Source organism: Scyliorhinus torazame, chromosome 12 (genome assembly GCF_047496885.1).
Source record: "Scyliorhinus torazame isolate Kashiwa2021f chromosome 12, sScyTor2.1, whole genome shotgun sequence".
In the NCBI taxonomy this organism is placed as follows: Eukaryota; Metazoa; Chordata; class Chondrichthyes; order Carcharhiniformes; family Scyliorhinidae; genus Scyliorhinus; species Scyliorhinus torazame.
Window position 1 is genome coordinate 5,244,400 of NC_092718.1, and position 16,011 is coordinate 5,260,410.

At 44.1% G+C, this 16,011-nt stretch overlaps 1 protein-coding gene across 4 annotated transcripts in view; it reads right to left on the reverse strand.

Moving 5' to 3' along the window:
* Positions 1-89: 89 nt before the first annotated feature.
* The window catches only part of LOC140387356 (integrator complex subunit 14), a 36,871-nt gene continuing 20,949 nt past the window's right edge, over positions 90-16,011 (reverse strand). For 3 of the 4 annotated variants that reach the window (XM_072470312.1, XM_072470314.1, XM_072470310.1), the window contains exons 8-12: positions 13,974-14,118; positions 12,870-13,003; positions 12,647-12,765; positions 11,646-11,711; positions 90-8,983 (exon numbers count right to left, since the gene is read on the reverse strand). In XM_072470312.1, coding sequence (XP_072326413.1) covers positions 8,732-8,983; positions 11,646-11,711; positions 12,647-12,765; positions 12,870-13,003; positions 13,974-14,118 — 716 coding nt within the window. In that variant the 3' untranslated portion in view covers positions 90-8,731. The remainder of the gene's footprint in view (positions 8,984-11,645; positions 11,712-12,646; positions 12,766-12,869; positions 13,004-13,973; positions 14,119-16,011) is intronic. The other variant, XM_072470313.1, reaches the window with a different exon arrangement.

Genomic DNA, 16,011 nt, shown 5'->3' on the forward strand with positions numbered 1-16,011 from the left:
CTGCTTTTGTCTTTACTTATTGTTACATGATGGGTTGGAGGAAACTGTGTGAGTAGGATAAAGAAAGAATTAGTCCAAAGATAAATGTCATTGAGTAACAGGTCATTTAATATTGCAGTTTAGAATAGATTTCTAATATTACAAAGTATTTACAGAACAGAAACTGACCCTTTGGCCCAATAGATCTAGTCAGGCCAAATTCCTTTCACCGTACTTCATCTTGACCTATCAAATCCTTTTATTCCTTTCTCCTGTTTAGCTAACTTCTGCTTAAATGCATCTACATCTCGACTACTTCCTGTGGGAATGAGTTCCACATTCTGACCCAGTTCTGGGTAAAGAAGTTTCTCCTGAATTCCCTATTGGATTTATTAGTCACTATCTTGCATCAGTTGAAACATGTGTATGCCCACTGTCTATCCCAGCATGATCTGTCACCACGCAGTCTTCTGCTTTTCTAGAGGAAATAGCCCCAGTGTATTTACTCCTTTCTGATGAGTATAACCCCTCAGTTCAGATCATTGTAGAAAATCTTTATTGCATCTTCTCCAGTGCATTTATATCTTCTTTTAATTACAGACACTACAACTAATCGTAGCACTCCAACAGTCTAACCAAGGACCTATATGAATTGAGTGTAACTGTTGTGCTTTTCAATTCTTTGCCTTGAGAAATTAACTCCAGTACCGTGCTTAATTTATAGCCTTATTACGTTTTAGCAATTTGGTAAAATGAATGGTCGACATACAAGAGTAATTTGCATTTCTGTAAGTGCCTTTAAAGAAAGAAAATGCTCCAAGGCACTTACAGAAATTGATAATGACCAAAGAAACTAGGCCACGTGACTAAAGGCTCGATCAGAAAAGTAGATTTTAGGAAACATTTTAAGCCAGGAAAGATTGAGAGGTTTAGGAAAGTTAGAGCGATGGGAAAGGACAAGGCAATGGAGCAAAGTGAACTCGAGAATGAGAATTTTAAAGTTAAGGTGTTGGTAAACTGGAAGTCTGTGTTGATCAGCAGACATGGGTGTGGATTGAACAGGACCTGGATGTGGATTAGGATACAGGTAACAGACTGGAGCTCACTCAAAACTATGTATTCTGCACAAATGTAGATTATAGATACAATTTTTAATTGGATAAAGTGCAATACCGATTTCACTAAAAGTTACACATGGTACAGAATCTGGCACCAAGAGTGTCATTTCCAACACTGCTCCAAACATCAGTGGCTCAACTTGAGTGAGTATAAAACACATAGAAAGGCCCCCCTAGATTTTTCCCCCTACACAGGTACCATAACCTTTTTGGAAGGCATGTCCATGTACACTAGAACTCAATGTAGGCCTGTTGGTAGTGATGCTCTGTAATGATCTGAAGACTAGCAAATTCTACCTTGCTCCTTGTATTCTCTGTATTGACTGACAATTGTAAAGCAGAGATTGATATGATCGGAGAGCTGCATCTAGCTGCTTGGTACATTACTGGAATGTTATTTTGGTTTTACATGGTTGAACTTTCATAAATGATTCGACAAAATTTGTTTTAAATGAGAAATATTATAGCATGCTGAAGAGGAACAGATGACTGGGTCTATAGTTTCCATTGTTGCTCACCATGTCTGAGTCTATTGTAGGCAAATTAATTGCAGAAGCATTATGTAGTCTGATATCCATCTCAGATAATAGAGGCAGATTGGACGCTCAAAGGCAGTTTAAACCTTGGCCCTGAATTTGCTGTAAAATTTTAATTTAGAAAGGCAATGGGTAAAGGACAATTGTACTTAACTAACTGAACATTTTGCAGAAATTGCAAGAGGGCTGCTCTTACATATGTATATAGATATGATTTAGATGTGCACAGGAGTAGTTTGCTGATGATGCTAAATGAAGGAGCAGAGCAAACACCGAAAGTGCCTGGAGGTTAGAGAAATGGGCTCATTGGTGCAGGTCTATAAAAGACTGGCAAAATAAACAGGAAAGAAATGATACACCAAATGATAAAATTAACAATGTAGATACAGACAGCAGTAAGGATGGAGAAATAAACTTTCCGAAAGAAGGAAGATTATTCAGGGAGGTTATTGAAAAGGCAAATTAAACTCTGGCCTTTTTATGTCAGAATTATTGATGATAAAAAGCAGGGACTGTTGGATTGGTGGAGGATCGTGGTTCAGGCCCAGCTGAATGTGTTCTGTACAACTCTTCACCCGATTCCAGGAATATGATAGAACAAAGTTTCACTAAAAATTAGAGATTAATTTGTTTTTCTGAATCATTGGGTCGTTTCCATCACTGCTAAGGACAGATTCATTTTCTGGTGCTATTTCTTGGGAGAAGACAGAAGTGTAGTCCTTCCCCACAGTGTTGAAGATTGTTGATGCTACTCCTACAATGGGAGACTGACCCAGCACACCTAAGGAATAGCAAGAGGTACGTATCCAAGTTAGAATGGTGTCCATGTTGGAGGTGAAAGCTAGATTGGGTTACTTTGCTCAAATAAAGGTTGGGAATTGATGAGTTTATCAAGATTAGGCGGGGAGGAAATATGGCAGTTTAGTGATTGTTACTGGATTAGTAATCCAGAGGTGTGGAGTACTGATCCAGACATTCACTTTCAAATCCTACCATGGCAGCTGGGAATTTGAATTATTAAATAAAATATGGCATAAATAGCAAGTATGGTGACCATAGAACTACCAAAAAGGACGTTTAGGGGAGCTCGGTGAACAGGACCAAGAATACTAAAAGGAATAAAACGGGAAGTAAAAACATTAATGGTAAGCGACGCGGCAGGTTGTTACATGAAGATATGGGTTCAACGACGAGGAAAATTAGGAGAAAAGTTAAGAGGAAATATAACTTGGGAGAGGTTAATGATCGAGGTGTTAAGATTCAGAACAGAGGTTTAAAAAAAAAGCCAACATAAGTGTACTTTACCTGAATGCTCGTAGTATTCGGAATAAGATAAATTAGTTGATGGCGCAAATCATCGTGAATGACTATGATTTAGTGGCCATTACTGAAACATGGTTAAAGGATGGTCACGACTGGGAGTTAAATATCCGAGGGTATCAAACTATTCGGAAGGACAGAGTGGATGGTAAGGGAGGTGGTGGAGCTCTGTTATTTAAGGATGACATCGGTGCTATGGAGGATAAGGTTGAATCCATTTGGGTGGAAATCAGGAATAGTAAGGCGAAAAAGTCACTGATAGGAGTAGTCTATAGGCCACCAAATAGTAACATTATGGTGGGGCAGGCAATAAACAAAGAAATAACTGATGCATGTAGAAATGGTACAGCAGTTATCATGGGGGATTTTAATCTACATGTCGATTGGTTTAACCAGGTGGGTCAAGGCAGCCTTGAGGAGGAGTTTATAGAACAGTATGTAATGGAACCTACGAGGGACCAAGTGGTCCTAGACCTGGTCCTGTGTAATGAGACAAGATTGATTCAGGCTCTCATAGTTAGGGATCCTCTCGAAAGGAGTGATCACAATATGGAGGAATTTAAAATACAGATGGAGGGTGAGAAGGTAAAATCAAACACTAGTGTTTTGTGCTTAAACAAAGGAGATTACAATGGGATGAGAGAAGAACTAGCTAAGGTAGACTGGGAGCAAAAGCTTTATGGTGGAACAGTGGAGAACCCTCAAAGCGATTTTTCACAGTACTCAGCAAAGGTTTATACCAACAAAAAGGAAGGACGGTAGAAAGAGGGAAAATCGACCGTGGATATCTAAGGAAATAAAGGAGAGTATCAAATTGAAAGAAAAAGTGTACAAAGTAGCAAAAATTAGTGGGAGACTAGAGGACTGGGAAATCTTTAGGGGGCAACAGAAAGCTACTAAAAAAGCTATAAAGAAGAGTAAGATAGATTGAGAGTAAATTTGCTCAGAATATAAAAACAGATAGTAAAAGTTTCTACAAATATATAAAACAAAAAAAGTGTGGCTAAGGTAAATATTGGTCCTTTAGAGGATGAGAAGGGAGATTTAATAATGGGAGATGAGGAAATGGCTGAGGAACTGAACAGGTTTTTTGGGTCGGTCTTCACAGTGGAAGACACAAATAACATGCCAGTGACTGATGGAAATGAGGCTATGACAGGTGAGGACCGTGAGAGATTGTTATCACTAAGGAGGTAATGATGGGCATGCTAATGGGGCTAAAGGTAGACAAGTCTCCTGGCCCTGATGGAATGCATCCCAGAGTGCTAAAAGAGATGGCTAGGGAAATTGCAAATGCACTAGTGATAATTTACCAAACTTCACTGGACTCTGGGGTGGTCCCGGTGGATTGGAAATTAGCAAATGTGACACCACTGTTTAAAAAAGGAGGTAGGCAGAAAGCGGGTAATTATAGGCCAGTGAGCTTAACTTCGGTAGTAGTGAAGATGCTGGAATCTATCAAGGAAGAAATAGCGAGGCATCTGGATGGAAATTGTCCCATTGGGCAGACGCAGCATGGGTTCATAAAGGGCAGGTCGTGCCTAACTAATTTAGTGGAATTTTTTGAGGACCTTACCAGTGCGGTAGATAATGGGGAACCAATGGATGTGGTATATCTGGATTTCCAGAAAGCCTTTGACAAGGTGCCACACAAAAGGTTTCTGCATAAGATAAAGATGCATGGCATTAAGGGGAAAGTAGCATGGACAGAGGATTGGTTAATTAATAGAAAGCAAAGAGTGGGGATTAATGGGTGTTTCTCTGGTTGGCAATCAGTAGCTAGTGGTGTCCCTCAGGGATCAGTGTTGGGCCCACAATTGTTCACAATTTACATAGATGATTTGGAGTTGGGGACCAAGGGCAATGTGGCTAAGTCTGCAGACGGCACTAAGATGAGCGGTAAAGCAAAAAGTGCAGAGGATACTGGAAGTCTTCAGAGGGATTTGGATAGGCTAGGGTCTGGCAGATGGAATACAATGTTGACAAATGTGAGGTTATCCAATTTGGTTTGAATAACAGCAGAAGGGATTATTTAAATGAGAAAATATTAAAACATGCTGCTGTGCAGAGACCTGGGTGTGCTAGTGCATGAGTCGCAAAAAGTTGGTTTACAGGTGCATCAGGTGATTAAGAAGGCAAATGACATTTTGTCCTTCATTGCTAGAGGGATGGAGTTTAAGACTAGGGAGGTTATGCTGCAATTGTATAAGGTGTTAGTGAGGCCACACCTGGAGTATTGTGTTCAGTGTTGGTCTCCTTACTTGAGAAAGGACGTACTGGCACTGGAGGGTGTGCAGAGGAGATTCACTAGGTTAATCCCAGAGCTGAAGGGGTTGGATTACGAGGAGAGGTTGAGTAGATGGACTGTACTCGTTAGAATTTAGAAGGATGGGGGGGGGGGGATCTTATAGAAACATATGAAATTATGAAGGGATTAGATAGGATAGATGCGGGCAGGTTGTTTCCACTGGCGGGTGAAAGCAGAACTAGGGGTCATAGCCTCAAAATAAGGGGAAGTAGATTTAGGACTGAGTTTAGGAGGAACTTCTTCACCCAAAGGGTTGTGAATCTATGGAATTCCTTGCCCAGTGAAGCACTTGAGGCTCCTTCATTAAATGTTTTTAAGATAAAGATAGTTTTTTGAAGAATAAAGGGATTAAGGGTTGTGGTGTTCGGGCCGGAAAGTAGAGCCGAGTCCACAAAAGATCAGCCATGATCTCATTGAATAGTGGAGCAGGCCCGAGGGGCCAGGTGGCCGACTCCTGTTCCTAGTTCTTATGTTAGTGAACCTGGTTCACTATGTACCTTTAGGGAAGGAAATCTGTCATCCTTACCCGGTCTGACCTACATGTGACTCCAGATTCTCAGCAATGTGGCTGATTTTTAACTGTCCTCTGAAATGGCTGCACAGTTGTTTCCAAGAAGGAAGTTAAGAACCAACAAAGGATAATAATCCACATACCAAAGGAATTAAAAATGATGAAAGTTTGGTTCAGGGGTTAATAAGATAAACATCCAACAGTATCATAGAATGGAGTGGGGAAGTTGGAAGAATTTCCCCCCTCCAGAGGGTTAGTGGGATACGGAATATGGTACTATTCATCAAAGTTTTCGAAGTGTGGTGGTGGGAGGGTTGTGGAGCGATTGGTCGTGGTGGTCCTGATTGTGGGAGAAATGCACAAAGGCTGCTACTGGCATTTTTATTGAGAATTTTAAATTAAAAAATGAGGCGGTGTGCAGTCCTCTGGCCTTAAGCAGCAGCTGTGAGCAGGTCACGTGCCCTGCACGTACTTTGCGTCAAGCACCCCGTATGCAAGTGCTTTTGCTGCCAAATCACACAGGAGAGCTTCTTCCTTTTTCTAGCTTCTGGCAAGGCGAGGACTGAAACGGAATCATTTTATTTCAAGAAAGAGACGGCCAAAGACACAAATAGGCAGTAAACCGACCGGCCAGGATCTCTCTGAATCTGGAGAGAGCTGCTCAGGAGAGTCCAGCGTAGGGCTAGTGTTAGCTCTGTACAAGAGCTCCAAGGCCTCTGGTTAACAGCCTACAAAGAAGAAACTTAACTTGGGAACAAAGCAGTATAAAGATGATTTCTTGAGGTGTGGTTCTGTCAACTGTGCCAATGCAAATAAGGATGCAAAGCCCACGTGCGTTATATGCAGAGAAGTTCTGGCAAATGAGAGGAGACGGTTTAGTTTGTGAAAGATGAGTGGTGGGTGAAAAATTCCGTTTGAGGTTGAGACCCCAGTTGAGTCCAACAAAGAGACTAAGCTGCTGTACCTGACCTGCAACAGCACATGTAAAAACATGCCAAAAGCCTACAAGACTGTCAGCATTCTGGAGTAGCATCTCACAGGAGAATCCAGTGCGGAGTAAAACAAGCATTTTGTTGCTATTACCCTTCATGATGGCCTACATGGGAGGTTGGATTTTCTGTTTGCACAAAAATGAAGACTGCACAAAGGATGCAAAGCCCATGCGTGTTATATGCAGAGATGGTTTATAATTTGAAAGATAAGCGGTGGGTGAAAAATTCCTTTTGAGGTTGAAGTCTGCACCTGGTATGCACAATGCCCTCCTGTGAAGCTGATTGGAGAATGTGAGGACCAAGCAGGCTGCCTTTTGCATGAAAAGTAAGCAAACATGGCGTGGGACACGAAGGCCAGCTGGCTGGCAAAGTGGGTCCCACGAAAAACTTTGAAAAACACTAAATGACAAAGCATAGATTGTGTCATTCTAAAGGGTGCTGCCTCAGTGTTTGAAACATGTCACAGCTTGACAGGGAAGGAAACTGCAAAGGTTTTTGTTGTTGATGGTGATAAGATAGCAATCAAAAATGACAGTTTGATTAGTCAGCAAGAACATGTTTCCGTAAACTTAATCAGAGTTAACATCTACAAGATACTTACTCTGTAACTGGCAATGAAATCAACCCCAACAAAATTGCAACTGTCAGCAAGCAGTTTAAAAATAGTTCACTTTTTTTAAAACCTTCAGTTACTGAAGCCGTTGTAAATTAAAAGAAACTAACCACCACTGGAATAGCAATGGTCTAGATTTCAAACACATCCCCAATATACCTGTCATGCTTCCGCCGAAGTTGATCACAGGTTTATCTTTGCTATTGCAGCTTTGGGTATGATCCAATGCAGCATGATAGCACTATGGCTTCACAGCGGTAGGGTCCCAGGTTCGATTCCCGGCTTGGGTCACTGTGTGTGTCGAGTCTGCACGTTCTCCCCGTGTCTGCGTGGGTTTCCTCCCGGGTGCTCCGGTTTCCTCCCACAAGTCCCGAAAGACGTGCTGTTAGGTAATTTGGACATTCTGAATTCTCCGTGTACCTGAACAGGCGCTGGAGTGTGGCAACTAGGGGCTTTTCACAGTAACTTCATTACAGTGTTAATGTAAGCCTACTTCTGACAATAAAGATTATTATTAATTAGTTTCCTGCTCTACAGTCTACATTACTAAGAGATTGCAGAGTTCTGGATCGTAGTCTGCTCCACAAATATTTCCTGAATTAATTCAAATTTAGAATTTTAAGTGCCTGCTTAACTTTGGATGCATTCTTGTAAATGCTATTTTAATAACTTGAGGCTTTTATTTTTTTTACTCCCTTTCGACACAAATGAGAAGATACTTTCAGATATGTAATGAATATTGTAATATTCATAAGTCTACACATAACTGAAAATGGTTGAGTTTTTGTAACAGCTGTGGACAAGTCAACACTCAAACTAGTTGCCTAGTGAATCACATTAGGGATTAGGTATCGCTCCTGTATGATTTTCACATCTTTCTCTTTATTCTGCCTAAGTTAAGAGTTGGGTTAAGTAGCTACACACACAGTGCTAAATGGTGGCAGTTTCAATCCCAAATGTGAACGGTCAGAGTCACACCTGGACCCAAACACGGACTCCTCTACAACCAGGTACAACACCCGGACATGAGCCAACGCAGGATTGGTCTGGACTGTAACTGGAGAAGGATTAGTTGAGAAAGTACAAGAACTGCACCATACCACATCCTTATGTGCAGTGAAAAGGCAAAGAAATGGAGATTTTAATCTTCACTAAGAGTAACCAAAAAGCCAGAGCTTATTAAAAAATAGATCATGTAAAAAAGATTTTCTTTTGGTGCAGGTAGATTTTGTAGCATTTGTTTTTTAACAGCCTCATGTCCCTTGCTGTAACCTTGTGCACAGCACTTCCAGCAGAACAATGGTTTTAAAAAGCAAGGTCCTCAAAAGTGAACCAAATATAGTCTCGGTTGTAATCATAGCCTGTCAGCACTACTGCTGGAGAAGTCTGTCTGCAGAGGGGCAATGTTGTGCTCGTATGCTGCATACTCTGAGTTGCCAGTACTGGCTAACTTTAGTTGCTGGGCGGCATGGGAGAGTTGAAATGCAGCATCGGGATGGGCTGTGTCTGGAAGGAGTGTGCATTCACGGTCCAGCATATCCGCCACACCTTTCAGTAGGTCCAGAAATCCAAACGCGAGGGCTGCCTTTCTCAGCCGATTCAGTTCCTGCGGAAGGGAAAAGGCGCAGGGTGAAGGATAGTTTGCTTTTAGAATGTGAAACATGTTCATCAATGTGAATGCTAAGAAATAGAGTGTCAGAAACCCTCAGGCAAAGGGCAGCACAGGACATGGCATGCTGCTCCTATCTGCCTTAATGTGACTAAACCCTTTAATGTAAGACAATTTCCACTCCTCATATCAGTCTCGCAACAAAGCTGTAAATTATTGGCATTTGCCAGTGGTGTTTGGTGCTGTGCTCCATCATTTAATAGAAACTGGATTAAAATGCTTCTAATCATATTTCACAAAGACCCTTTCATCCCTTAGAAAGAGGAAATGCTAATTCCAATTGACTTCAGCTTCAATTTGGATCCCAGACACGAAAGAAGAGGGAGCTAAGCCGGCACTTTCCCCCAGGTCCCAGAGATGGTTTTCATCAAAAAGCTCCTAACAGGGAGGGAGGTACCAAGGGTGGAGACTGGAGGTTACAGGTGGGGGAATTCACTCCGTCAAGATTAGAGGAGGCGGAGGGGAACTGAAAATGAGGACAAAGACCCGATGTCTTTAGGATGGCAACACTCTGATAACCGGCGATATTAGAATTTCCAGATGCTGCAGGATGAGCTAGAAAGATAACCGTGGCAATACTGGGCGTGGCTGCAGACTGTGTCAGCAACTGCTGGACCTTCTGTGTATACCCAATGGTTTCGCTTTTAGTATTCATTCAAGAATGTGGGCAGCATGGTAGCCTTGTGGATAGCACAATTGCTTCACAGCTCCAGGGTCCCAGGTTCGATTCCGGCTTGGGTCACTGTCTGTGCGGAGTCTGCACATCCTCCCCGTGTGTGCGTGGGTTTCCTCCGGATGCTCCGGTTTCCTCCCACAGTCCAAAGATGTGCGGGTTAGGTGGATTGGCCATGATAAATTGCCCTTAGTGTCCAAAATTGCCCTTAGTGTTGGGTGGGGTTACTGGGTTATGGGGATAGGGTGGCGGTGTTGACCTTGGGTAGGGTGCTCTTTCCAAGAGCCGGTGCAGACTAGATGGGCCGAATGGCCTCCTTCTGCACTGTAAATTCTATGAAAAAATCTATGAAATCAATGTGGGTGTCGTTGACCCAGCATTTGTTGTCCGTCCGTAGACAAGGCGGTGGTGAGCTGCCTTCTTGAATCGCTACAAACACAGTGCTGTTGGGGAGGAAATTCCAGGATTTTGAACAAGCGACAGTGAAGGAACAGCAATGTATTTTCAAGTCAGGGTTGTGAGTGGTAAATTTATTTAGGAAGAGCATAGGAAAGTTCGGCGATAACTGTTCAAAATTTCAATTACTCTTTTGACATTTTAATCATTTCAAGAGGAGTAAAATTTGTCCTAAGTGCGGAACTGTTTCATTACTGAATCCATTACTGAAAGGATGCAAACTGCCTTTATATCATGTCAGCTGCTTAAAGATTGTCTCTCCAATGTCACACTTTGTCAAGGATCACGAGCCAAATGGTATATTCCAGATTAGTCAGGTAAAAAATTAACCATCATATTTTCCCCATTTGGTTGCAACTGAGCAGCACAGTTGCTTCACAGCTCCAGGGTCCCGGGTTTGAATCCCGGCTTGGAGTTTGCACGTTCTCCCCGTGTCTGCGTGGGTTTCCTCCGGGTGCTCCGGTTTCCTCCCACAGTCCAAAGATGTGCGGGTTAGATCAGGCATTGTCAAACTCGGGGGCGCGACCCGCGGGTGGGTCGCAGAGCTCCCGATCGCGCAAATCTGCGCGCAACAGCCGGCTGCAAGCGGCCTTCAAAATGGCCGCCATCATGTAAAACAAATACGGCCGCACTGCGCACGCGTGTCCGATCATCAGTGCGCATGCGCAGTGCGGCCGCTTTTTTAAAAAAAAAACGGTTGCAGCTTTTTGTTTTACAGGTTCGGGAGGGGGATTTATTTGATAAAATTTTACAGGAAAATAATGCAGAACTTTGGACAGATAGAGACTCCATACTTTCCGACACCGGAAGGCTTCACCTTCATCCAACAGGTTCCATTGGAGGAACGTGTACGAGGGCCAAAGGGACACAAAACCATTTCCTCCATTTTTGTCAGCAGCAAACAAGGTAAGGGAAAATGGTGGGTCGCGCAGGTCGGCCGGCGTGGGGCGCGAAGGTCGGCCGGCGTGGGGCGGGTAGGTCGGCCGGCGTGGGGCGCGAAGGTCGGCCGGCGTGGGGCGGGTAGGTCGGCCGGCGTGGGGCGCGAAGGTCGGCCGGCGTGGGGCGCGAAGGTCGGCCGGCGTGGGGCGGGTAGGTCGGCCGGCGTGGGGCGCGCAGGTCGGCCGGCGTGGGGCGGGTAGGTCGGCCGGCGTGGGTCGCGCAGGTTGGTAAAAATGAGTCCCCGGAAAAAAAGTTTGAAGAACTCTGGGTTAGATGGATTGACCAGGCTAAATTGCCCTTAAGAGTCCATCAAGGTTAGGTGGGGTTACTGGGATAGGGTGTTCTTTACAAGGGCCGGTGCAGACTCGATGGGTCGAATGGCCTCCTTCTGCACAGTAAATTTTATGGTTCTATGATCAATAACATTGTACAAAGAACACACTCTCTTTAATCTCCGATTTGATTGCCTACACACTGCTTTTTATTTCATTCATTTGCTGATGCAAATTCACCGAGGATCAATGCATTTACCTTGTAGAATGTCTGTGTTTTTTCTGGAAGTTTCCGAGCATTTCTTAAAATCTTCTGAACATCGGTCTAAAGTCAAAAGAGAAACCATTAGATGGTCTTTAAAGGCTACATTCTCCTTTGAATATGTTAAGAACTTATTTGGTCGACGAAAGTATCCACCATCCAGCTGCTGAATGCTGTCATTTCACTGTGTGGTCCTGTAAAGGTTAGAAATGACAGCAACACTACAAACATCAGCCACTCCTTCGTTTATGCTGCAAAGTACAGAACCACAAAGTGAGACAGACCATCTTAGGGTAATTAGTGTCGGGACAGATATTTACTATTTAATTCTGATGCATGGATGAAGCAGCATGTTTCAAACACACTGAGCAGGAAGTAAAATAAACCGGGCAGCACAGTGGTTAGCACTGCTGCTTCACGGAGCCGAGGTCCCAGGTTCGATCCCAGCTCCGGTTCACTGTCCGTGTGGAGTTTGCACATTCTCCCCGTGTCTGCGTGGGTCTCACCCCCACAACCCAAAGATGTGCAGGGTAGGTGGATTGGCCACACTAAATTGCCACTTAATTGGAAAAAATGAATTGGGTACACTAAATTTAAAAAAAGTAAAATAAACCACCTATACAATTAATAAAAATGTCGGGGGAGGTGGTGGAAGCAGGGACGATAGTGACGTTTTAAGGGCTTCTTGACACCTACATGAACAAGATGGGAATAGAGGGATACGGGCCCCGGAAGTGTAGAAAGTTTTAGGTTAGATGGGCAGCATGGTTGGCGCAGGCTTGGAGGGCCGAAGGGCCTGTTCCTGTGCTGTATTTTTCTTTGTTTTTGTTCTTAATTCATTCTGCTCTAAGGGGCAACTTATGGTACTGATCGGATTGACTGAAATTCTTAAAATGAGCTTCTGTCCGTTCTCCACACTGTCCAGTTATCAATCGGTGCAGTGAGACAAGGAGCTTGAACAGTCAGGCTAACATCACAATGCTTAGTAGCTGCCATACCTGCAATCCACTGGGTTTAATCCACACAGTCACATTCTGAGCATAACTGCGCTTTGTCCTTGGCTGGAGGGGAAAGGGGCTTTTGCTGTCATCCTCACCATAGGGATTTTCCTCAGCGTCTGAAATTAACCAAAATGGAATTTTACAGTTAGAAACAAACATGGTGGTTGGGTACAAGATGTGTTGAAAACCATTTTCACAGAAAATCCAAGTTCAAACTCACCCAAGATGGGCCCTAATTGCGACATCTTTCCAAGCCAAGGAAGCGGCTCTGGACCAGGCTCAAACAAGGACATCATCAGATTAGATTTCTTTTTGCTGTCAGCCTGGGAGTACAGCATTCCGTACCAGTCTGGTCTGATCAAAGCAGCAAGTATATTACAAACATTACCATGAAACCAGCAGATTAATGAACCGCATTTCCCAGCTTCAACACCGTATATAGAGGATGGGGAAATTGAGACAAAACGGGTGGAGGGTTCGGTGCGCAAAGCTTTCCATTTTAGACACTCAATTTCTTATTACATTGCCCAGCAACTCAACAATGATACAACCACTGAGCTTCTCGCGAGGAAGTTGTACTGACCTTTCAGCTTTATAAAGTGAGGAATGTCAATTTTCAGAATCGATCCCTTTGTTTATGGAAAGTAGACGGGAACAGTCAGTGTAAGGTGTGAAGTGGAGCTGGAAAACATTAGTATCCCCAAACTATTCAGCTTTTTACCGAGGGTATTTGTGCACTCGGATCTTACAGGTGCTCAGGTGTCTAGTCTGGAAACAATTCTCAGGCTTTCCTGAGGCTGTTGCTGATCGATCGGCCAATTGGCTCGAGTTGCTGAAAGGAGGCCAAACTCTCTCCGTATTAAGCAAGAACGGAAAGCAGCTCAGTGTAGGCAGGATACAAGACTGATTAACACAGTGTCATCCTCTACACCTTACCCAGCACCCAGAGAAGGGAAGGAATTACCAATGTGACATCCTTCCATGACACTGGAGGACAGGGTGGAGGTGCACACAGCTTTGACAGAAGGTCATCTGGACTCGAAACGTGAGCTCTTTTCTCGCCCTACAGATGCTGCCAGACCTGCTGTGATTTTCCAGCATTTTCTTTTTGGTTTCAGATTGCAGCATCTGCAGTAATTTGCCATTATCCTGAACGTGGCCTTTGAATGTATGAAGCGTCATTATGGTTTGTGAATAATAATTTGTTACTAATGTTTCGGATTTTTTTTGCCAATCCTTCTCAGTATGAATTAGAGACAGAGAGCGGGTGTTTTACAAAAGACACTTGGCTAATTTCAGAGCTGGTTAGTGTACAGCTTCTCACCCGAGTAGCACGATAGCCACCATCCCTTCCACTTTGAGGCTTCCATGCAGCAAGACACAAAACGATGGCATCTTTCCAGCAATTTGAGAAGCAGAGGTCTCATCTTCGGTTTCTTCAGGTAACCCGCTCCCCAGGTCATCACCTTCTACCAAAAGAAAACAAACGTTTAGTGTCAGCACATTCACCCTCTGCTCCCCATCAGCAGCAACACCACACTCTCACCCTCACACAAGGACACTTCAATCTTGCAGGACATCACCTTCTATAAACCTCTCCTGTTACATTCCCACCTTCACAAAACTGGCAGAAGGCAAATCCTGGGTTCATATAGGGATGCAGTGAGATGGAAGCTAACTTCATTGAAGCCTACTTGTGACAATAAGTGATTATTTTTATCTGCGGTGCAATGAGTGGGATACTATCCGCTGTCTGCCTCGTGTGGCCAAATCGATTTCTTTCCCAAATGCTGCACTTAACCAAATCAGAAATAGCTGCCTCTCATTCTGTCTTCTTGATGCTTTTGAAATCATCCAGCCAGTGATGAACAGCCAGAACAATCGAACATCAAATCACCCGGGAATGAAAGGCTGACCCATCAGCCCGATGTCAGCAGGTTCAGCTTCACACAACTCGCCTTTGTCACATAGAAGAGAAACAGTTTGTATTTATCACATTTTTCACACCAAGGTGTCCAAAAGCACTTTGCAGCCAGTTACATTTTTATATGAAGAGGCAGCACGGTGACGCAGTGGTTAGCACTGCTGCCTCAAGGCGCCGAGGACCCGGGTTCGATCCCGGCCCACTGTCGGTGTGGAGTTTGCACATCCTCCCAGTGTCTGCCTGGGTCTCACCCCCACAACCCAATGATGCGCAGGGTACAAAGAACAAAGAAATGTACAGCACAGGAACAGGCCCTTCGGCCCTCCAAGCCCGTGCCGACCATACTGCCCGACTAAACTACAATCTTCTACACTTCCTGGGTCCGTATCCTTCTATTCCCATCCTATTCATGTATTTGTCAAGATGCCCCTTAAATGTCACTATCGTCCCTGCTTCCACTACCTCCTCCGGTAGCGAGTTCCAGGTACCCACTACCCTCTGCGTAAAAAACTTGCCTCGTACATCTACTCTAAACCTTGCCCCTCTCACCTTAAACCTATGCCCCCTAGTAATTGACCCCTCTACCCTGGGGAAAAGCCTCTGACTATCCACTCTGTCTATGCCCCTCATAATTTTGTATACCTCTATCAGGTCGCCCCTCAACCTCCTTCGTTCCAGTGAGAACAAACCGAGTTTATTCAACCGCTCCTCATAGCTTATGCCCTCCATACCAGGCAACATTCTGGTAAATCTCTTCTGCACCCTCTCTAAAGCCTCCACATCCTTCTGGTAGTGTGGCGACCAGAATTGAACACTATACTCCAAGTGTGGCCTAACTAAGGTTCTATACAGCTGCAGCATGACTTGCCAATTCTTATACTCAATGCCCCGGCCAATGAAGGCAAGCATGCCGTATGCCTTCTTGACTACCTTCTCCACCTGTGTTGCCCCTTTCAATGACCTGTGGACCTGTACTCCTAGATCTCTTTGACTTTCAATACTCTTGAGGGTTCTACCATTCACTGTATATTCCCTACCTGCATTAGACCTTCCAAAATGCATTACCTCACATTTGTCCGGATTAAACTCCATCTGCCATCTCTCCGCCCAAGTCTCCAGACAATCTAAATCCTGCTGTATCCTCAGACAGTCCTCATCGCTATCCGCAATTCCACCAACCTTTGTGTCATCTGCAAACTTACTAATCAGACCAGTTACATTTTCCTCCAAATCATTTATATATACTACAAAGAGCAAAGGTCCCAGCACTGATCCCTGTGGAACACCACTGGTCACAGCCCTCCAATTAGAAAAGCATCCCTCCATTGCTACCCTCTGCCTTCTATGGCCTAGCCAGTTCTGTATCCACCTTGCCAGTTCATCCCTGATCCCGTGTGACTTCACCTTTTGTACTAGTCTACCATGAGGGACCTTGTCA